The sequence below is a fragment of the Scyliorhinus torazame genome, chromosome 11, assembly GCF_047496885.1.
Source record: "Scyliorhinus torazame isolate Kashiwa2021f chromosome 11, sScyTor2.1, whole genome shotgun sequence".
Classification (NCBI taxonomy): domain Eukaryota; kingdom Metazoa; phylum Chordata; class Chondrichthyes; order Carcharhiniformes; family Scyliorhinidae; genus Scyliorhinus; species Scyliorhinus torazame.
In genome coordinates this window covers 68,754,123-68,778,090 of record NC_092717.1, presented here as the reverse complement: position 1 = coordinate 68,778,090, position 23,968 = coordinate 68,754,123, and the positions used below count along the sequence as shown (strand labels likewise).

At 49.2% G+C, this 23,968-nt stretch overlaps 1 protein-coding gene across 1 annotated transcript in view; it reads right to left on the bottom strand.

Moving 5' to 3' along the window:
- Positions 1 to 23,968, bottom strand: part of LOC140385324 (collagen alpha-1(XV) chain-like) — a 531,657-nt gene that overhangs the window by 146,561 nt on the left and 361,128 nt on the right. The window contains 2 exon segments of the mRNA XM_072467384.1: positions 358 to 411; positions 9,296 to 9,331. Of these exon segments, the coding sequence (XP_072323485.1) occupies positions 358 to 411; positions 9,296 to 9,331 (90 nt within the window).

The window sequence follows — 23,968 nt, the reverse complement described above, 5'->3', positions numbered from 1 at the left end:
TGTGCAAACTCCAAATGGACAGTGACTCAGAGCCGGGATCGAACCTGGTACCTCGGTGCTGTGAGGCAGGAGTGCTATCCACTGTGCCACCGTGCTGCCCCTTCTAAGCAAAAAATATAGTTTTACAAACAATCTTTCTGGGCCAATCAATATTTTAACATGTGGAATTGTTCCAAAACCTATATCAATATGAGCAGCCTTGGCTATGCATACAATCAAATACAAAGGCTGAGAAAGATCGACATTATTAAATCACTAAATACATTCAAGTAGATAGCCCTTAATAGGTCACTAAACCTTCAACATTTATTACGATAGATGACTTCCCAAAAATAAATAATGTTTGATTTGAAATACCTTTATTCCTGGAAAACCAGGGATACCAAGGTCACCTTTGGGTCCTTTAGGGCCCTGAAAAAAGAGGATAAAACCACACTGTTAAAAAAACTTCACCCACAATGAGCGCCAAATTTGTGAAAGGTATTTATTATTAATCAATAAACATTTTTTTTTAAATGGGCAGCTGCTTATTTCAAATGGTGAATCTGAGCTATCAAATATGGACCATATAATTTAGTATAGCATAAAAATCAAAGCCATCCTTGCCCCCTTTCCTACCTATGTCGTTGGTACCAATGTGGACCACGACTTGGGGCTGCTCCCCCTCCCCCCTAAGGACCCGGAAAACACGATCCGAGACATCACGTACCCTTGCACCTGGGAGGCAACATACCAAACGTGAGTCTCTCACGCTCCCACAAAATCTCCTATCTGTGCCCCTGACTATAAAGTCCCCAATTACTAATGCTCTGCTCCTCTCCCCCCTTCCCTTCTGAGCAACAGGGACAGACTCCGTGCCAGAGGCCCGTACCCCATGGCTTACCCCTGGTAAGTCCCCCCCCCCACAAGTATCCAAAGCGGTATACTTGTTTCTCAGGGGAACGACCGCAGGGGATCCCTGCACTGACTGTTTTTTCCCAGTCCCTCTTACAGTTACCCACCTATCTCCAATCTTTGGTGTAACTAATTCCCTGAAGCTGCTATCTATGACCCCTTCTGCCTCCCGAATGATCCGAAGTTCTTCCAACTCCAGCTCCAGTTCCCTAACTCGGTCTTGGAGGAGCTGGAGATGGCAGCACACCATTTGAGTGTGAAAGGGTGAGAGTACGTGTGTCCATCTCGCTCTCAGTTCTCACTCACCCTCACCCACTATGCCTGTTGGTATGTGAGGGTTGGCGTGAAGGAGAACCCTGAGACAGGGAGTGTGCCAAACACACACTTTCCCATCCATATCCCTCACCACACACACACACACATACGCCCGCCCATACACAAGCACCATACACACACACCCACACATACACCACATCCCCATACACAAGCACCATACACACACACATACACCCCCCACAAACACCATACGCACACACATACACCCCCATGCACACACACACCACAGAAACCACACACAAACACCGCACACATACACACACCATACAAACATACACACAATCACACAGACACGCACGTGCACATACGACACTCATGCATGCACGCACTCACACATACACACCTCACACACATGTACAGCACACTCACACATACACACACCACACACAAACATCCCCCCCCCACACAAACACATTTTGTTTTCATACGCGGGGACATAGTGATTCATTATAGATGTGAGATGATGTAAGTGATAGATCTTAATGTAGGGCAGGATACTACCATCTGTAATTATCTTTTTAACAACATTTAGAGTACCCAATTCATTTTTTTTTCCAAGGGGCAATTTAGTGTGGCCAATCCACCTACCCTGCACATCTTTGGTTGTGGGGGCAAAACCCACGCAAACATGGGGAGAATGTGCAAACTCCACACGGACAGTGACCCAGAGCCGGGATCGAACCTGGGACCTCGGCGCCGTGAGGCAGCAGCGCTAACCACTGCGCCACCATGCTGCCCGTACCATCTGGAATTTGAACCAACCAGAGTACATGGAAAAGAGACCAGCAAAGGGGACCTTGGAGGAATCAGGTGTGTAGGTGCCAAAAGTGTGGATAAGAGTTTGGTAGCAGTAAGGATTTGGTAAATAACATTAGTTAGGACTAATAGGATGTGGGGTTCGAAGCAAAACAGTGGGTTGAACTAAATGTCAAAATGTTCCATGGTCTGCTTCAACTTTAGTGAGCAGGGGAGTGGAGGAGGGAGGGCAGGTTGCAAATTGACGGTTTTGCTCTTCCAAATATTCTCTGGAGGAATAATTAGGAGGAGGTGTCTGAAGGCATAATCAAAGGCAGATTTTAGGATATTTTGCAGGAGAGAGATAGCAAATGGTTGAGATTTTAAAAGAGTATTATAATGTGCAGCTGGAAGGAAGGAGGAACTCAATGGAGCCTGAAGTCTGTGGAATGTGCCATAGGCCGTGTGTTATTTGACCAGTTCATCCTCTTCCCCGCTTGTGTATTCTCTGTCTGCCTTTCGTTCCACCAGCTGCTTCGGGCGTCGCTATGGAATTTCCTGCCTGGGTCGTCTCCACCTTTCTACCCCACATCCACCTACCCCCCCATTCCCCCGGCCCAGCAGCACCCCCCCCCCCCCCCCCAACCCAACCTCCATCCTGAGCCCTCCCTCCAGTCTGTTACAATCTTCTTTAACCAAGCTTTTGACTGAGTGTTTTGATCATTCCTTGCTAATATCATTTACTTTTGGTTCAATGTCCCATTTTCTTCTGTGAAGCACAGTGGGCTGTTTTGTTACATTACAAAGGTGCTGTATAAACATAGGCTGCTGTTGACATCATAATTTGCCATATAGTTAACTGTTTATTATTGTCTGTACGTTAGATTGAAAAACAAAACAGGTTTACTCCAATTCAATCCTTCGGCAAAAGATATCAAAATGAACTAGCACCACCTTGAAGGGTAGTGAGCACTGGATTATAATGATGATGTGTGAATTTGGATCTACTTTCCAGTCAGGGTTAAGAACTGTCACATTAAGATCTGTAAATTCCAGCACCGTTTCTGTCAACCTTGTCTCAGTATTCGTGCTCTCATCTCTGAGTCAGGTTATTCATCTAAGTTCCACGCCAGGGCCTTGAGTACATAAAGCAGTTGATAATCCAATGCAGCTTTGAGGCAGTACCGAACTGTCGGAGGTGCCTAATTTTGCTGAGATGTTAAATGGAGCCCTATCTGTCCTCTCAGGTGACTGTTAAAGATCCTACGGGCAGTATTTCAAGAAAGGCAAGGCAGCTTTCCCAATTTCTTGATCAATATTTACAACAGAAACCCGGGTTCGGATCCCGGCCCCGGGTCACTGTCCATGTGGAGTTTGCACATTCTCCACATGTCTGCGTGGGTCTCACCCCCACAACCCAAAGATGTGCAGGGTAGGTGGATTGGCCACGCTAAATTGCCCCTTAATTGGAGAAAAAAATAATTGGATACTCGAAAAAAATTTTAAAAAGTTCTCAACATTTACAACAGAAGATCTGGGACTGATAAACATTCCCGGGGATGAGTTCTGGATTGGGAACTCAGAAGTGGCTGTTGCGGGATTGCGGAGGAGATTTTTAAGCGAGGCAGCAAATTAAGAGTTCCCGGCCTCATCCAATAAAAGATAGTTCTGCAATTAGGAGGGTCAATGGGATCACCTGAAGCTCAGGGTAGCTGGCACCCTACCCTGGAGAGGTGGGTGCTGCGATTGTGGGTGGTTGGCTGCAAGGGTGCTTCTAGGTGAAGGTGATCTTTGAAGACATGGAAGACAGGGTGGCATAGTGGTTAACACTGCTGCATCACAGCTCCAGGGGACCAGGTTCAATTCCGGCCTTGGGTGACTACCTCTGAGAGTTTGCATATCCTCCCCGTGTCTACATGGGTTTCCTCCGGGTGCTCCGGTTTCCTCCCGCAGTCCAAAGATGTGCATGTTAGGTGAATTGGCCATGATAAATTGCCCCTTAGTGGGTTTACTGGATTATAGGGATAGGGTGGAGGTGTGGGCTTAAGTAGGGTGCTCTTTCGAAGGGCCAGTGTAGACTCGATGGGCCAAATGGCTTTCAGCTGTCAGACCAGCACTGTGGAGACCAAATCTCTCTACAGGATGGCCTGGCACTGCCTTTGCAACTTAGAAGTCACATATTAGGCTGCTTTGCAAAATGTGTGAGGAGCACCTTCAATAGGCACTTCAATTGGCCTAATTGGCTGTTGCCACATGGGTAGCTACGACAGCCCAAAAATTGGCTTGCTGAAAATAAGCTGGAAATAGGAACATGCTGGCAAAGCGACAAGGCGGTGGTGACATCCCAGGCTTGTGTTACGCTCCTCGTGCTCAATGTGGGAGTTCAGGAATGTGGCCGATGCCCGACTCCTTCATGTGCGGGATGTGTGTCCAGCTGCAGCTCCTGTTAGACCGCATGATGGCTCTGGAGCTGAGGATGGACTCATTTTGGAGCATCCGCGATGCTGAGGAAGTCGTGGATAGCACCTTCAGTGAGTTGGTCACACTGCAGATTAGGATTGGTGAGGGAGACAGGGAATGGGTGACCAAAAGGCAGAGAAAGAGCAGGAAGGCAGTGCAGGTGTCCCCTGCGGTCATCTCCCTCCAAAACAGGTATACCGTTTTGGATACTGTTGGGGGAAATGACTCACCAGGGGAAGGCAGTAGTAGCCAAGCTCATGGCACCGTGGCTGGCTCTGCTGCACAGAAGGGCGGGAAAAAGACTGGCAGGGCTATAGTCATAGGGGATTCAATTGTAAGGGAATTAGACAGGCGTTTTTGTGGTCGAAAACTAGACTCCCGAATGGTATGTTGCCTCCCGGGTGCATGGGTCAGGGATGTCTCAGATCGGTTGCACGACATACTGAAGGGGGAGGGTGAACATCCAGTTGTCGTGGTGCATATATGCACCAACGATATAGGTAAAAAACGGGATGAGGTCCTACAATCAGAATTTTGGGAGCTAGGAGATAAGTTAAAAAGTAGGACTTCATAGGTAGTAATCTCAGGATTGCTACCAGTGCCATGAGACAGTCAGAGTAGAAATTGAACAATAGTCAGAATGAATACGTGGCTTGAGAGATGGTGCAGGAGGGAGGGGTTCAGATTTTTGGGACATTGGAACCGGTTTTGGGGGGGGGGGTGGAACCATTACAAATCGGATAGCCTACACCTGTGCAGGACTGGAACCAATGTCCTAGGGGGTGCTTTTGCTAACACTGTTCTGGAGGTTTTAAACTAATGTGGCAGGGGGATGGGAACCAGATTAGGAAGTTGGAGGTCAGAAATGAGGCAGCAACTAAATCCAGTAAGATACTAGATAATAAACTCAATGCGACTCAGGGGAAGAGTAGACAGGGAAGAGATGATGAACGCAAAGGGACAGGTGGTGTGAGGTGCATTTGTTTTAATGTGAGGAGTGTAGCAGGTAAGGCAGATTAACTTAGGGCTTGGATTAGTACCTGGGAATATGATGTTATTGGTATTACTGAGACTTGGTTGAGGGAAGAGCAAGACTGGCAACTAAATATCCCAGGGTATAGATGCTTCAGGAGGGATAGAGAGGGAGGTAAAAGGGGTGAAGGAGTTGCATTACTGGTCAGAGATGATATAACAGCTGTGATTAAGGAGGGCACGATGGAGGATTCGAGCACTGAGGCAATATGGGTAGAGCTAAGAATTAGGAATGGTGCAGTAACATTGTTGGGACTTTACTACAGGTCTCCCAAATGCGAGCGTGAAGTAGAGGTACAAATATGTAGATAGATTATAGAAAAATATAGGAGCAATAGGGTGGTCGTGATGGGAGATTTTAACTTCCCCAACATTGAATGGGACTCATGCAGTGTTTGAGGCGTAGATGGAGCAGAATTTGTAAGGAGCATCCAGGAGAGTGTTTTAGAGCAGTATGTAAATAGCCCAACTCGGGTAGGGGCCATACTGGACCTGGTATTGGGGAATGGTCCCGGCCAGGTGGTTGAAGTTTCAGTCAGTGATTACTTTGGTAATAGCGATCACAATTCCGTAAGTTTTAGAATACTCATGGACAAAGACGAGAGTGGACCTAAAGGAAGAGTGCTAAATTGGGGAAAGGCCAAGTATAACAAAATTTGGCAGGAGCAAGGGAATGTGGATTGGGAGCAGCTGTTTAAGGGTAAATCCACATTTGAAATGTGGGAGTCTTTTCAGGAAAGGTTGATTAGAGTGCAGGACAGACATGTCCCTGTGAAAATGAGGGATAGAAATGGCAAGATTAGGGAACCATGGATGACGAGTGGAATTGTGAGACTAGCTGAGATGAAAAAGGAAGCAGACATAAGATCTAGGCGACTTAAAACTGATGAAGCTTTGGAGGGATATCAGGAAATTAGGACAAATCTCAAACGCACAATAAAGAGGGTCATGAAATATCTTTGGCTAACAGGGTTAAGGAAAATCCCAAAGCCTTTTGTTCGTATATAAGGAGCAAGAGGGTAACTAGAGACAGGATTGGCCCACCCAAAGACAAAAGAGGAAATTTATGCGTGGAGTCAGAGGAAATGGGTGAGATTTTTAATGAGTACTTTGCATCGGTATTCACCAAGGAGAGGAATGTTGAGGCTAGTGATGGATGTTTAAATACTCTAGGTCAAGTCGGCATAAGGAAGGGAGAAGCTTTGGGTATTCTAAAAGGCATTAAGGTGGACCAGTCCCCAGGTCCGCATGGGATCTATCCCAGGTTACTGAGGGAACAAAGAACAAAGAAATGTACAGCACAGGAACAGGCCCTTCGGCCCTCCAAGCCCGTGCCAACCATGCTGCCCGACTAAACTACAATCTTCGACACTTCCTGGGTCCGTATCCCTCTATTCCCATCCTATTCATGTATTTGTCAAGTTGCCCCTTAAATGTCACTATCGTCCCTGCTTCCACCACCTCCTCCGGTAGCGAGTTCCAGGCACCCACTACCCTCTGCGTAAAAGACTTGCCTCGTACATCTACTCTAAACCTTGCCCCTCTCACCTTAAACCTATGCCCCCTAGTAATTGACCCCTCTACCCTGGGGAAAAGCCTCTGACTATCCACTCTGTCTATGCCCCTCATAATTTTGTAGACCTCTATCAGGTCTCCCCTCAACCTCCTTCGTTCCAGTGAGAACAAACCGAGTTTATTCAACCGCTCCTCATAGCTAATGCCCTCCATACCAGGCAACATTCTGGTAAATCTCTTCTGCACCCTCTCTAAAGCCTCCACATCCTTCTGGTAGTGTGGCGACCAGAATTGAACACTATACTCCAAGTGTGGCCTAACTAAGGTTCTATACAGCTGCAACATGACTTGCCAATTCTTATACTCAATGCCCCGGCCAATGAAGGCAAGCATGCCGTATGCCTTCTTGACTACCTTCTCCACCTGTGTTGCCCCTTTCAATGACCTGTGTACCTGTACTCCTAGATCTCTTTGACTTTCAATACTCTTGAGGGTTCTACCATTCACTGTATATTCCCTGCCTGCATTAGACCTTCCAAAATGCATTACCTCACATTTGTGAGGGACGAAATAGCTGGGGCCTTAACAGATATCTTTGCAGCATCCTTAAGCACGGGTGAGGTCCCGGAGGACTGGAGAATTGCTAATGTTGTCCCTTTGTATAAGTGATTTGCAGCATGGTTTTGTGCAGAGAAGGTCATGTCTTACAAACCTAATAGAATTCTTTGAGGAAGTGACAAAGTTAATTGATGAGGGAAGGGCTGTAGATGTCATATACATGGACTTCAGTAAGGCATTTGCTAAAGTTTCCCATGGCAGGTTGATAGAAAAAGTGAAGTCGCCTGGGGTTCAGGGTGTACTAGCTAGATGGATAAAGAACTGGTTGGGCAACAGGGGACAGAGCGTAGTGGTGGAAGGGCGTGTCTCAAAATGGAGAAAGGTGATTAGTGGTGTTCCACAGGGATTCGTGCTCGGACCACTGTTGTTTGTGATATACATAAATGATCTGGACAAAGGTATAGGTGGTCTGATTAGCAAGTTTGCAGATGATACTAAGATTGGTGGAGTTGCAGATAGCGAGGAGGACTGTCAGAGAATACAGCAAAATATAGATAGATTGGAGAGTTGGGCAGAGAAATGGCAGATGGAGTTCAATCCAGGCAAATGCGAGGTGATGCATTTTGGAAGATCTAATTTAAGAGCAGACTATACGGTCAATGGAAGAGTCCTGGGGAAAATTGATGTACAGAGAGACCTGGGAGTTCAGGTCCATTGTACCCTGAAGGTGGCAACGCAGGTCGATAGAGTGGTCAAGAAGGCATACAGCATGCTTCCCTTCATCGGACAGGGTATCGAGTACAAGAGTCGGCAGGTCATGTTACAGTTGTATAGGACTTTGGTTAGGCCACATTTGGAATACTGCATGCAGTTCTGGTCGCCACATTACCAGAAGGATGTGGATGCTTTAGAGAGGGTGCAGAGGAGGTTCACCAGAATGTTGCCTGGTATGGAGGGTGCTAGCTATGAAGAAAGGTTGAGTAGATTAGGATTGTTTTCGTTGGAAAGACGGAGATTGAGGGGGGACCTGATTGAGGTCTATAAAATTTTCAGAGGTAAGGGACAGGGTGGATAGCAACAAGCTTTTTCCAAGATTGGCAGTGTCAATTACAAAGGGTCACGATTTCAAGGTGAGAGGGGGAAAGTTTAAGGGAGATGTGCGTGGAAAGTTTTTTACGCAGAGGGTGGTGGGTGCCTGCAACGCTTTGCCAGCGGAGGTGGTAGAGGCGGGCACGATAGCATCATTTAAGATGCATCTCGACAGATATATGAACGGGCGGGGAACAGCGGGAAGTAGATCCTTGGAAAATAGGCGACAGGTTTAGATAAAGTATCTGGATCGGCGCAGGCTGGGAGGACCGAAGGGCCTGTTCCTGTGCTGTAATTTTCTTTTCTTTGTTCTAGTATTTCCATTCACGCCTCCAAACCTCAGAAGAAAGATTCTGACCCCTGGACATTCACTTTATTGCTACTTGTGGGAACTTGTACTCAAATTGGTTGTCGACTTTCCTACATTACAAGAATGACAACACTCCGAAAATCAATTAGTTGGCTGAGGTGCAGTTTGGGACATCCTGGTATAATGACAAGTTCTGTGTACATGCAATTCTTTTATTCATTTCAGCTGTGAAAGTTCAAAGTGTTAGCTGACATTCCAAACTAAAATGTGTTGACAAGACGAAAACAAAATAAAGAAGCAGTGAATCCACTGAATCATCAGTTTTGAATACAGTTAAGTTTGTAATTAAATTAAAGAGGGTCTTACAGGAAATCCGGCCTGACCAGGCACACCTTCTGATCCCTGACGCAAAGACAAAAAGACATTTTTTAAAACATGCAAAACAGCTGAAGACCCAAAAGCAACTTCAAGCATTGCATTTGAAGCATTAAAAAGGTACTCAAGGAACAGTGGTAACATGCAATGCACATGCAGATCACCCACGTGTTGGCTTTTTACATGCCATGGTTAGTATCTTTGCAAGGTCACTGTGTACCTCCGGCTTCTAACACTCACTGGTTGGGTTGTCATGCCATTTTCTGATGACTTGCAACCCATTTCTGATGATATGGAGGCCATGGGCAGACTTCTGAGTCTGCGTTATCTTTCAGTGAGACCAGCAACACAGGCACAAAATCCTGTGAGAATTGGGAAACGTGATTCTTGCCAGCGAGATCGTGTTTCCCGATTTTCCCTGCCCCCTTCCTGATGACGTAAGGAGGTTCTCACCCTTACATTTTAACACATTTTAATATTATTAATGAGGAGAATAGCTAATGGTTACCGCTGTTTAAGAAAGGTAGCAGGAGTAATCCTGGAAACGAGAGACCGATAAGCCTCATAGAATCATAGAATTTACAGTGCAGAAGGAGGCCATTCGGCCCATCGTGTCTGCACCAGCTCTTGGAAAGAGCACCCTACCCAAGCCCATGTCACCACCCTATCCCAATAATCCAGTAACCCCACCCAACACTAAGGGCAATTTAGCATGGCCAATCCACCTAACCTGCACATCTTTGGACTGTCGGAGGAAACCAGAGCACCCGGAGGAAACCCACACACACACGCGGAGAACGTGCAAACTCTGCACTGACAGTGGCCCAAGCCGGGAATCAAACCTGGGACCCTGGAACTGTGAAGCAAGTGTGCTAACCACTATGCTACCAGGCTGCCTCAGGTTGGTTGTAGGTAAATTATTAGAGAGAATTCTTAGGGACAGGATTTATACTCATTTGAAAACAAATAGACTCATAAGCGATAGGCAGCATAGTTTTGTGAAGGGGTGGTTGTGCCTCACTAATTTGATCGTGTTTTTTGAGGAGATGACAAAGATGATTGATGAGGGGAGGGCGGTGGATGTTTACATGGACTTCAGTAAAACCTTTGACAAGGTGCCTCATGGCAGACTGGTACAAAAGGTGAAGTCACACGGGATCAGAGGTGAGGTGGTAAGATGGATACAGAACTGGTTCGGTTACAGAAGGCAAGGGCAGAAGAAGAAGGGTGTTTTTCTGAATGGAAGGTTGTGACTAGTGGTGTTCCACAGGGATCTTTTCTGGGGACTCTGTTGTTTGTAGTGTACATAAGCGATTTGGAGGAAAATGTAGCTGGTCTGATTAGTACGTTTGCGGATGACACCAAGGTTGGTGGAGTGGCAGATAGTGTTGAGGATTGTCAGAAGATACAGCAGGACATAGATAGGTTGGAGACTTGGGCAGAGAAACAGCAAATGGTGTTTAATCCAGACAAATGTGAGGTAATGCATTTTGGTAGGTCTACAGAGATGGGAAATATACCGTAAATCATAAAACTCTTAGAAATCTAGAAAGTCAGAGAGATCTGGGCATGCATGTCCACAGATCTTTGAAGGTGGCAATGCAAGTGGACAAGGTAGTCAAGAAAGCATATGGAATGCTTGCCTTCATTGGATGGGGCATCGAGTCAAAGAATCTTGGTAAGGCCGCACTTGGAATATTGCGCACAATTCTGGTCGCTACACTACCAGAAGGATGTGGAGGCTTTGGAGAGGGTGCAGAGGAGGCTTACCAGGATATTGCCTGGTATGGAGGGTGTTAGCTATGTGGAGAGGTTGAATAGACTCGGACTGTTTTCATTAGAAATACGGAGGTTGAGGGGTGACCTGATAGAGGTCTAAAAGATTATGAGGGGCATGGATAGAGTGGATGGGCAGGCACTATTTCCCAGGGTGGATGGGTTGTCACCAGGAGGCATAGGTTTAAGGACCGTGGGGCAATGTTTAGAGGAGACGTGCGAGGCAGGTTTTAAAAAAAAAAAAAAAAACATTTTATTGAAAATTTTTGGTCAACCATCACAGTACATTGTGTATCCTTTACACAATAATATAACAGTATAGATAACAATGACCTGTTTTATAAACAAAGAATAAATAATATATAACAAAAACTAAAACTAAAACTAAATGGCAACTGCCTTGTCTCAGATAAACACTCTCCAAAAATATGATTTAACAGTCCAATATACAATTATTTATAGCAACGACCTATACATATTATACATATATATTAATAACCCTGAGACTCCTTCTGGTTCCTCACCGCCCCCCCCCCCCCCCCGGGCTGCTGCTGCTGCCTTCTTCTTTTCCATTCCCTCTATCTTTCTGTGAGGTATTCGACGAACGGTTGCCACCGCCTGGTGAATTCTTGAGCCGATCTCCTTAGGACGAACTTAATCCGTTCCAGCTTTATAAACCCTGCCATGTCATTTATCCAGGTCTCCACCCCCGGGGGCTTGGCTTCCTTCCACATCAACAGTATCCTGCGCCGGGCTACTAGGGACGCAAAGGCCAAAACATCGGCCTCTCTCGCCTCCTGCACTCCCGGCTCTTGTGCAACCCCAAATATAGCCAACCCCCAGCTTGGTTCGACCTGGACCCCCACTACTTTCGAAAGCACCTTTGTCACCCCCACCCAGAACCACTGTAGTGCCGGACATGACCAGAACATGTGGGTGTGATTCGCTGGGCTTCTCGAGCATCTCGCACACCTATCCTCTACCCCAAAAAATTTACTGAGCCGTGCTCCAGTCATATGCGCCCTGCGTAACACCTTAAATTGAATCAGGCTTAGCCTGGCACACGAGGACGATGAGTTTACCCTACTTAGGGCATCCGCCCACAGCCCCTCCTCAATCTCCTCCCCCAGCTCTTCTTCCCATTTCCCTTTCAGCTCATCTGCCATAATCTCCCCCTCGTCCCTCATTTCCCTATATATATCTGACACCTTACCGTCCCCCACCCATGTCTTTGGGATTACTCTGTCCTGCACCTCATGCGTCGGGAGCTGCGGGAATTCCCTCACCTGCTGCCTCGCAAAAGCCCTCAGTTGCATATACCGGAATGCATTCCCTTGGGGCAACCCATATTTCTCGGTCAGCGCTCCCAGACTTGCGAACTTCCCATCCACAAACAGATCTTTCAGTTGCATTACTCCTGCTCTTTGCCATATTCCAAATCCCCCATCCATTCTCCCCGGGGCAAACCTATGGTTATTTCTTATCGGGGACCCCACCAAGGCTCCCGTCTTTCCCCTATGCCATCTCCACTGTCCCCAAATTTTCAAAGTCGCCACCACCACCGGGCTTGTGGTGTATTTCTTCGGTGAGAACGGCAGTGGGGCCGTCACCATAGCTTGTAGGCTAGTCCCCCTACAGGACGCCCTCTCCAATCTCTTCCACGCCGCTCCCTCCTCTTCTCCCATCCACTTACTCACCATTGAGATATTGGCGGCCCAGTAGTACTCACTTAGGCTCGGTAGTGCCAGCAGCCCCTATCCCTACTACGCTGTAAGAATCCCTTCCTCACTCTCGGGGTCTTCCCGGCCCACACAAAACTCATGATACTCTTTTCGATCCTTTTAAAAAAAGCCTTCGTGATCACCACTGGGAGGCACTGAAACACAAAGAGGAATCTCGGGAGGACTACCATTTTAACCGCCTGCACCCTCACTGCCAGTGACAGGGATACCATGTCCCATCTCTTGAAGTCCTCCTCCATTTGTTCCACCAATCGCGTTAAATTTAACCTATGCAATGTACCCCAATTCTTGGCTATCTGGATCCCCAAGTAATGAAAGTCCCTTGTTACCTTCCTCAGCGGAAAGTCCTGTATTTCTCTGCTCTGCTCCCCTGGATGCACCACAAACAACTCACTTTTCCCCATGTTCAGTTTATATCCTGAGAATTCTCCAAACTCCCGAAGTGTCCGCATTATCTCTGGCATCCCCTCCGCCGGGTCCGCTACATATAACAACAAATCATCCGCATACAGAGATACCCGGTGTTCTTCTCCTCCTCTAAGTACTCCCCTCCACTTCTTGGAACCCCTCAATGCTATTGCCAGGGGCTCAATCGCCAGTGCAAACAGTAACGGGGACAGAGGGCATCCCTGCCTTGTCCCTCTATGGAGTCGAAAGTAAGCAGATCCCCGTCCATTCGTGACCACACTCGCCACTGGGGCCCTATACAACAGCTGCACCCATCCAACATACTCATCTCCAAAACCAAATCTCCTCAGCGCCTCCCACAAATAATCCCACTCCACTCTATCAAATGCTTTCTCGGCATCCATCGCCACCACTAATCAAATGCTTTCTCGGCATCCATCGCCACCACTATCTCCGCTTCCCCCTCTGGTGGGGGCATCGTCATTACCCCTAGCAGCCTCCGTATATTCGGATTCAGCTGTCTCCCCTTCACAAACCCAATTTGGTCCTCATGGACCACCCTCGGGACACAATCCTCTATCCTCATTGCCATTACCTTGGCCAGAATCTTAGCGTCTACATTTAGGAGGGAAATAGGTCTATAGGACCCGCATTGCAGCGGGTCCTTTTCCTTCTTTAGGAGAAGCGATATCGTTGCCTCAGACATAGTCGGGGGCAGCTGTCCCCTTTCCTTTGCCTCATTAAAGGGCCTCATCAGTAGCGGGGCGAGCAAGTCCACATATTTCCTGTAAAATTCAACTGGGAATCCATCCGGTCCTGGAGCCTTCCCCGCCTGCATGCTCCTAATTCCTTTCACTACTTCCTCTATTTCAATCTGTGCTCCCAGTCCCACCCTTTCCTGCTCCTCCACCTTGGGAAATTCCAGCCGGTCCAGAAAGCCCATCATTCTCTCCCTCCCATCCGGGGGTTGAGCTTCGTATCATTTTTTGTAAAATGCCTTGAACACTCCATTCACTCTCTCCGCTCCCCGCTCCATCTCTCCTTCCTCATCCCTCACTCCCCCTATTTCCCTCGCTGCTCCCCTTTTCCTCAATTGGTGGGCCAGCAACCTGCTCGCCTTCTCCCCATATTCGTACTGTACACCCTGTGCCTTCCTCCACTGTGCCTCTGCAGTACCCGTTGTCAGCAAGTCAAATTCTACGTGTAGCCTTTGCCTTTCCCTGTACAGTCCGTCCTCCGGTGCCTCCGCATATTGCCTGTCCACCCTCCGAAGTTCTTGCAGCAACCGCTCCCATTCCCTACTCTCCTGCTTTCCTTTATGTGCCCTTATTGATATCAGCTCCCCTCTAACCACTGCCTTCAGCGCCTCCCAGACCACTCCCACCTGGACCTCCCCATTATCATTGAGTTCCAAGTACTTTTCAATGTACCCCCTCACCCTTAGACACCCCCCCCTCATCTGCCATTAGTCCCATGTCCATTCTCCAGGGTGGGCGCCCTTCTGTTTCCTCCCCTATCTCCAAGTCCACCCAATGTGGAGCGTGATCCGAAATGGCTATAGCCGTATACTCCGTTCCCCTCACCTTCGGGATCAACGCCCTTCCCAAAACAAAAAAGTCTATTCGCGAATAGACTTTGTGGACATAGGAGAAAAACGAAAACTCCTTACTCCTAGGTCTGCTAAATCTCCACGGGTCTACTCCTCCCATCTGCTCCATAAAATCTTTAAGCACCTTGGCTGCTGCCGGCCTCCTTCCAGTCCTGGACCTCGACCTGTCCAGCCCTGGTTCCAACACCGTATTGAAATCTCCCCCCATTACCAACTTTCCCACCTCTAGGTCCGGGATGTGTCCTAGCATACGCCTCATAAAATTGGCATCATCCCAGTTCGGGGCATATACGTTTACCAAAACCACCGTCTCCCCCTGTAGTTTGCCACTCACCATCACGTATCTGCCCCCGCTATCCGCCACTATCGTCTTTGCCTCAAACATTACCCGCTTCCCCACTAATATAGCCACCCCCCTGTTTTTCGCATCGAGCCCCGAATGGAACACCTGCCCCACCCAACCTTTGCGTAGTCTCACCTGGTCTATCAGTTTCAGGTGCGTTTTCTGTAACATAACCACGTCTGCCTTAAGTTTCTTAAGGTGTGCGAGTACCCGTGCCCTCTTTATCGGCCCGTTCAGCCCTCTCACGTTCCACGTGATCAGCCGGGTTGGGGGGCTTTTTACCCCCCCCCCCTTGTCGATTAGCCATCCCCTTTTTCCAGCTCCTCACCCGGTTCCAACGCAGCTGTGTCCCCCCCCCCCAGGCGGTGCCCCCCCGCCCATCCCACCCCATACCAGCTCCCCCCTCTTCCCAGCAGCAGCAGCCCAATAATTCCCCCCTCCCACCACCCGCCCCGCTAGAACCCCCACTAGCGTAGTTACACCCCCCATGTTGCTCCCAGAAGTCAGCAAACTCTGGCCGACCTCAGCTTCCCCCCGTGACCTCGGCTCGCACCGTGCGACGCCCCCTCCTTCCTGCTTCCCTGTTCCTGCCATGATTATCATAGCGCGGGAACCGAGCCCGCGCTTCCCCCTTGGCCCCGCCCCCAATGGCCAACGCCCCATCTCTTCCACCTCCTTTCCTCCCCCCACCACCTCCTGTGGAAGAGAAAAAAGTTACCACATCGCAGGGTTAATAACATAAAACTCCTCTTTCCCCCCTTTTTACCCCCCTCTTCGCCCCCCATTCTCGCCCCACCACTTTGTTTCAGACGTTCTTTTTTTTTAATAACCCGCTCATTCCAATTTTTCTTCCACGATAAAAGTCCACGCCTCATCCGTCGTCTCAAAGTAGTGGTGCCTCCCTTGATATGTGACCCACAGTCTTGCCGGTTGCAGCATTCCGAATTTTATCTTCTTTTTGTGAAGCACCGCCTTGGCCCGATTAAAGCTCGCCCTCCTTCTCGCCACCTCCGCACTCCAGTCTTGATATTCGCGGATCACCGCGTTCTCCCACTTACTGCTCCGAGTTTTCTTTGCCCATCTAAGGACCATCTCTCTGTCCTTAAAACGGAGGAATCTCACCACTATGGCTCTAGGAATTTCTCCTGCTCTCGGTCCTCGCGCCATCACTCGGTATGCTCCCTCCACCTCCAGCGGACCCGCCGGGGCCTCCGCTCCCATTAACGAGTGCAGCATCGTGCTCACATATGCCCCAACGTCCGCTCCCTCCGCACCTTCAGGAAGACCAAGAATCCTTAGGTTGTTCCTCCTCGCGTTGTTCTCCAGCGCCTCCAGCCTTTCCACACATCGTTTATGGTGTGCCTCGTGCATCTCCGTCTTCACTACCAGGCCCTGTATGTCATCCTCATTCTCGGCAGCCTTTGCCTTCACGACCCGAAGCTCCCGCCCCTGGGTCTTTTGCTCCTCCTTTAGCCCTTCGATCGCCTGTAATATCGGGGCCAACAGCTCCTTCTTCTTTTCCTTTTTGAGTTCTTCCACACAGCGTTTCAAAAACTCGTGTTGTTCAGGGCCCCATATTAAACTGCCACCTTCCGACGCCATCTTGGTTTTTGCTTGCCTTCCTTGCCGCTGCTCTAAAGGATCCACCGCAATCCGGCCACCTTCCTCTCCTTTTTCATCCGTATCCAGGGGGGATTCCCTTCTGGTTCACCGCACAGTACTTTTAGCCGTTAAAATTGCCGTTGGGGCTCTTATTAAGAGCCCAAAAGTCCGTTCCACCGGGAGCTGCCGAAACGTGCGACTCAGCTGGTCATCGCCGCACCCGGAAGTCGCGAGGCAGGTTTTTAATGCAGAGGGTGCTGAGTGCCTGGAACGTGTTGCCAGGGGAGGTTGGGAAACAGATACATTAACGGCATTCAAAAGGCATCTTGACAAACACATGGATTGGATGGATATAAGGGGATATAAAACCCTCAGCACAAGGAATTGCTGAGGGTTTTGGCAAAAGTTGGCATCATGACTGGTAAAGGCTTGGAGTGCCGAAGGGCCTGTTCCTGTGCTGCATTGATCATTGTTCTTGAGCCCTTCCACCACATGATTCCCCCTCACTTAATAATTGTACCGGGCATGATCGGGAGCAGTCCATGGCACTGCCCCCAGCAGTGTCTTCAGTGCCCCTAGCCTCTCTTCATAGCTCAAATGATCCATCCCAGTCAACATCCTGGTGATTCTCCTCTGCATCCTCTCCAGTGCAATCCTTTCCTCCGATACTGGAGCTGTGGCCTCACCAAGGGGGTGATTCTCCAAGCCCCACGCCGTGCCGGAGAATCGCCGCAATCGCGCCACGACGCCGGCACGCGATTCTCTGAGGTGTGGGGAATCGGCACCATTTGCACCGGCGCGTTTGATGCGGCACTGGCCGCGGGCCGTTGGAATCGGCCCGGATGGGCCGCGCGGATACGACAGAGTCCCACTGACGCCGTTCACCTCTGGTCGCTGTCGGTGGGAACTCTGCCTGAAGGGTTGGGGGGGCGGCCTGTGGGGCGGGGATAAGCGATCCTTCACCGGGGCGGACTCCAATGGGGTCTGGCCCGCGATCGGGGCCCACCGATCGGCAGGCCGGCCTCTCTCTCTCTCCTCCCCCCCCCCCCCCCCCCCCCCCCCCCCCCCCGCGGGCCTACTTTCTTGCGAGGCGGGCCCCTGAACACCGACGCCAAGTTGAGTTGGGGCCTGCGCACTGAAGACGTCCCCCGTGCATGCGCAGGTTGGCGCGGCACCCATTTGGCGCCGAGAAAGGAGGCTGGAGCAGCATGAACCGCTCCAGCGCCGTACTGGCCCCTTGTGGGGGGCCAGAATCCACCGAAGAATAAAGATAGATGGGTGTCGGTGAGAGGGGCTGGGAGGAAGCAGTCAGTACAGGGATTCCCTGTGGTCGTTCCCCTTAGTAACAAGTATACCGCTTTGGATACTGTGGGGGGGGGGGGGGGGCGACTTACCAGGGGTAAGCCATGGAGTGCAGGTCTCTGGCACAGAGTCTGTCCCTGGTGCTCAGAAGGGAAGGGGGGACAGGAGTAGAGAATTAGTTATTGGAGACTCCATAGTTAGGGGTTAGATAGGAGATTCTGTGGGAACGAGAGAGACTCGCGGTTGGTGTGTTGCCTTCCAGGTGCCAGGGTGCGTGATGTCTCGGATCGTGTTTTCGGGATCCTCAAGGGGGAGGGGGAGCAGCCCCAAGTCGTGGTCCACATAGGTAGGAAAAGGGATAGGGATGTAAGGCAGGAATTCAGGGAGCTAGGGTGGAAACTTAGATCTAGGACAAACAGAGTTATTATCTCTGGGTTGTTTCCCGTGCCACGTGATAGTGAGATGAGGAATAGGGAAAGAAAGGAGTTGAATGCGTGGCTACAGGGATGGTGCAGGAGGGAGGGTTTCAGATTTCTGGATAACTGGGGCTCATTCTGGGGTCGGTGGGACCTCTACAAACGGGATGGTCTACACCTGGACCAGGGGGGGTACCAATATTCTGGGGGGGGAAATTTGCTAATGCTCTTCGGGAGGGTTCAGCAGGGGCTTGGGAACCTGAATTGTAGCTCCAGTATACAGGAGGTTGAGAGTAATGAGGTAATGAGTAAGGTTTTAAAGTTGCAGGAGTGTACCGGCAGACAAGAAGGTGGTTTAAAGTGGGTCTTCTTCAATGCCAGGAGCATCCGGAATAAGGGGGGTGAACTTGCGGCATGGGTTGGTACCTGGGACTTCGATGTTGTGGCCATTTCGGAGACATGGATAGAGCAGGGACAGGAATGGTTGTTGCAGGTGCCGGGGTTTAGATATTTCAGTAAGCTCAGGGAAGGTGGTAAAAGAGGGGAGGGGTGGCATTGTTAGTCAAGGACAGTATTACGGTGGCAGAAAGGACGTTTGATGAGGACTCGTCAATTGAGGTAGTATGGGCTGAGGTTAGAAACAGGGGTTTTCTATAGGCCTCGGAAAAGTTCCAGAGATGTAGAGGAAAGGATTGCAAAGATGATTCTGGATAGGAGCGAAAGCAACAGGGTAGTTGTTATGGGGGACTTTAACTTTCCAAATATTGACTGGAAACGCTATAGTTCGAGTGCTTTAAATGGGTCCGTTTTTGTCCAATGTGTGCAGGAGGGTTTACTGACACAGTATGTAGATAGGCCAACGAGAGGCGAGGCCGTATTGGATTTGGCACTGGGTAATGAACCAGGACAGGTGTTAGATTTGGAGGTCGGCGAGCACTTTGGTGATAGTGACCACAATTCGATTACGTTTACTTTAGTGATGTAAAGGGATAGGTATATACCACAGGGCAAGAGTTATATCTGGGGGAAAGGCAATTATGATGCGATAAGGCAAGACTTAGGATGCATCGGATGGAGAGGAAAACTGCAGGGGATGGGCACAATGGAAATGTGGAGCTTGTTCCAGGAACAGCTACTGGGTGTCCTTGATAAGTATGTGCCTGTCAGGTAGGGAGGAAGTGGTCGAGCAAGGGAACCGTGGTTTACTAAGGCAGTCAAAACACTTGTCAAGAGGAAGAAGGAGGCTTATGTAAAGATGAGACATGAAGGTTCAGTAAGGGCGCTCGAGAGTTACAAGTTAGCTAGGAAGGACCTAAAGAGAGAGCTAAGAAGAGCCAGGAGGGGACATGAGAAGTCTTTGGCAGGGAGGATCAAGGATAACCCGAAAGCTTTCTATAGATATGTCAGGAATAAAAGAATGACTAGGGTAACAGTAGGGCCAGTCAAGGACAGTAGTGGGAAGTTGTGCTTGGAGTCCGAGGAGATAGGAGAGGTGCTAAATGAATATTTTTCGTCAGTATTCACACAGGAAAAAGACAATGTTGTCGAGGAGAATACTGAGATTCAGGCTACTAGACTAGAAGGGCTTGAGGTTCATAAGGAGGAGGTGTTAACAATTCTGGAAAGGGTGAAAATAGATAAGTCCCCTGGGCCAGATGGGATTTATCCTAGGATTCTTTGGGAAGCTAGGGAGGAGATTGCTGAGCCTTTGCCTTTGATCTTTAAGTCATCTTTGTCAACAGGAATAGTGCCAGAAGACTGGAGGATAGCAAATGTTGTCCCCTTGTTCAAGAAGGGGAGTAGAGACAACCCCGGTAACTATAGACCAGTGAGCCTTACTTCTGTTATGGGCAAAATCTTGGAAAGGTTTATAAGAGATCGGGTGTATAATCATCTGGAAAGGAATAATTTGATTAGAGATAGTCAACACGGTTTCGTGAAGGGTAGGTCGTGCCTCACAAACCTTATTGAGTTCTTTGAGAAGGTGACCAAACAGGTGGATGAGGGTAAAGCAGTTGATGTGGTGTATATGGATTTCAGTAAAGCGTTTGAGAAGGTTCCCCACGGTAGGCTACTGCAAAAAATACGGAAGCATGGGATTCAGGGAGATTTCGCAGTTTGGATCAGAAATTGGCTAGCTGGAAGAAGACAAAGGGTGGTGGTTGATGGGAAGTGTTCGGACTGGAGTCCAGTTACTAGTGGTGTACCACAAAGATCTGTTTTGGGGCCACTGATATTTGTCATTTTTATAAATGAGCTGGAGGAGGGCGTAGAAGGATGGGTGAGTAAATTTGCAGATGACACTAAAGTCGGTGGAGTTGTGGACACTGCGGAAGGATGTTACAAGTTACAGAGGGACATAGATAAGCTGCAGCGCTGGGATGAGAGGTGGCAAATGGAGTTTAATGCAGAAAAGTGTGAGGTGATTCATTTTGGAAGGAATAACAGGAAGACAGAGTACTGGGCTAATGGTAAGATTCTTGGCAGTGTGGATGAGCAGAGAGATCTTGGTGTCCATGTACATAGATCCCTGAAAGTTGCCACTCAGGTTGAGAGGGTTGTTAAGAAGGCATACGGTGTGTTAGCTTTTATTGGTAGGGGGATTGAGTTTCGGAGCCATGAGGTCATGTTGCAGCTGTACAAAACTCTGGTGCGGCCACATTTAGAGTATTGCGTGCAATTCTGGTCACCGCATTATAGGAAGGATGTGGAAGCATTGTAAAGGGTGCAGAGGAGATTTACCAGAATGTTGCCTGGTATGGAGGGAAGATCTTATGAGGAAAGGCTGAGGGACTTGAGGCTGTTTTCGTTAGAGAGAAGAAGGTTAAGAGGTGACTTAATTGAGGCATACAAGATGATCAGAAGATTGGATAGGGTGGACAGCGAGAGCCTTTTTCCTCGGATGGTGATGTCTAGCACGAGGGGACATAGCTTTGAATTGAGGGTAGATAGATATAAGACAGTAAGACAGACCTATCAGAGGTAGGTTCTTTACTCAGAGAGTCGTTAGGGTGTGGAATGCCCAGACTGCAATAGTAGGTTTCACAGGTTGGCGCAACATCGAGGGCTGTAGGGCCTGTACTGCGCTGTAATGTTCTATAATCAGTCATCCCCGTGCCCGTTTCGCACCGTCGTGAAACGCAAACGCTTGGGTTCCATTTTGGAGAATCGCCCCCCAAATTTTTGTACAGCTCCAACATAACCTCCCTGTTCTTATAATGTGCCACAACTGATAAAGGCAAATGTCCCATTTGCCTTCTTAAACTACCCTATTAACCTCTGGACAAGCACCCCAAGATCCTTCTGTTCCTCTGAGCTTCCTAGTGTCCAGCCATTCGCTCAGCAGCTACCCACGACTATCATTTAAATTCGTAGGTAGCACAAAGTATATGTTTGACTATGCTGCATCAATGGGCCGAATTCTGAGCCCATGTTATCCGTCAGTAAGAATGCCCCCCCCCCCCATCCCCGATGAATATACAACAGCTGCCAGCGTGATTTTACACTGATGCGATTTACAACAGCTGTATAAATGAGAACCCGGTGAACTCACCTCTGAATAGGATATCGGAGGTGAGCGCCCAGGTAGCCATTACCAACCAGGCTGCCAGTTGCAGAAGGGACAGCAGAGAGGACCCGGATAAGTTCAACTTGGGGTCATGGGGGAGGGGGGGGATGTGGGGGGAGTTGGTTGTTCAGTATCAGCATCTCAGGGACGGGGTCACTCGCAGGCCTCTGTGGCCCTTCATGGCTATGAGCCTCTAGGTTTAAAGGTGGCTGGTGTGCAGGCAGCGCTTCCAGGGTCCTCCTTGCTGGGATATCACCGCTGCGGGATTGGCCTTCCAGAGTAGCAGCTGGAAAGTAGGTGCCGAGCAGGTGAATCCATAAGGTCAGCGCAGGGGGCAACTGAGAGGTTCCTGGATGAGGTCCCATGAGATGCCAGCTGCATGGGCAGAATGGGGAATCTGTCAAGGGGTGTTTTCCAGCTTCCCGAGGACTGAAGACCCTCACACAGCGGGGAGGGCGCCTGCAGTTAGAATGAACCCCCATACTCAGGTAGCACTGTGAAGACAGGACATGAGATTTATGGAAGTTCCAGGCCACTGGTTATGGAGGCCAGGCTGTCAGCAGAATTATGAGAGGTATGGACAGGGTGGATAGCCACAAGCTTTTTCCAAGAGTGGGGGTGTCAATTACAAAGGGTCACGATTTCAAGGTGAGAGGGGGAAAGTTTATCATAGAATTCTTACAGTGCAGAAGGAGGCCATTCCGCCCATCGAGTCTGCACCGGCTCTTGGAAAGAGCACCCCACCCAAGGTCAACACCCCCACCCTATCCCCATAACCCAGTAACCCCAACCCAGTTACCCCACCGAACACTAAGGGCAATTTATCATGGCCAATCCACCTAACCTGCACATCTTTGGACTGTGGGAGGAAACCGGAGCACCCGGAGGAAACCCACGCACACACGGGGAGGATGTGCAGACTCCGCACAGACAGTGACCCAAGCCGGAATCGAACCTGGGACTCTGGAGCTGTGAAGCAATTGTGCTATCCACAATGCTACCGTGCTGCCAAGGGAGATGTGCGGGGAAAGTTGTTTTACGCAGAGGGTGGTGGGTGCCTGGAACGCTTTGCCAGCAGAGGTGGTAGAGGCAGGCACGATAGCATCATTTAAGATGCATCTAGACAGATATATGAACGGGCGGGGAACAGAGGGAAGTAGAGCCTTGGAAAATAGGTGACCGGTTTAGATAAAGGATCTGGATCGGCATAGGCTGGGAGGGCCAAAGGGCCTGGTCCTGTGATGTAATTTTCTTTGTTCTTTGTCAGGGATTAGTGTGTGGGTGGTTGGCTAGTCAAGTTGGAAGGCTCATTTAATTTGCAGCGGATGAGAGCTGGTGGAATGAAGGTGCCCTCTCAGGATGAAGCTGACATGCTAATTGTAGTCTTCGCACTCCACAAGGGGAAGCCAGGTACCTAATCAGCTCCCTGAACCTTCCTTTACACGTTAATTGTGCCAGTTTGGTCTGCATTGCCACTCAAAATTGGCACCCAATTGTTAACCCTTTGGAAGCCTAATGCCCAAACATTGAACTCCATGGCTCATAATCACATCGACATAAAAGAAAGGTGTGGCTCCCGATACAAGGCATTATGGTGAATTCTCTCATCAGTTATCTTGTTTAAGGGAGGATGGGAGTAGGTGTCTTGCTTCCCTGTAAGGTTAGAAAGCAGGTCCATTGAATGCACTCAACCGTCCATACTCTTCGCCCCTGGGGGTCATGCGGTCTGCAGAGGTTCTCAAAGGACAAAGTACTTTATTCAGGACGAGTTGAGAGGGGCAACTGTGAGGAAGAGGCTATTGTGTGATAGGGGAGAGAGCGAGGCTCAGTGGGCAGGCGCTCACATAGGTGGATTGTTCAGATCCTGAGAGGGCTGCGGGTCAGGCCATCGTCAGGAT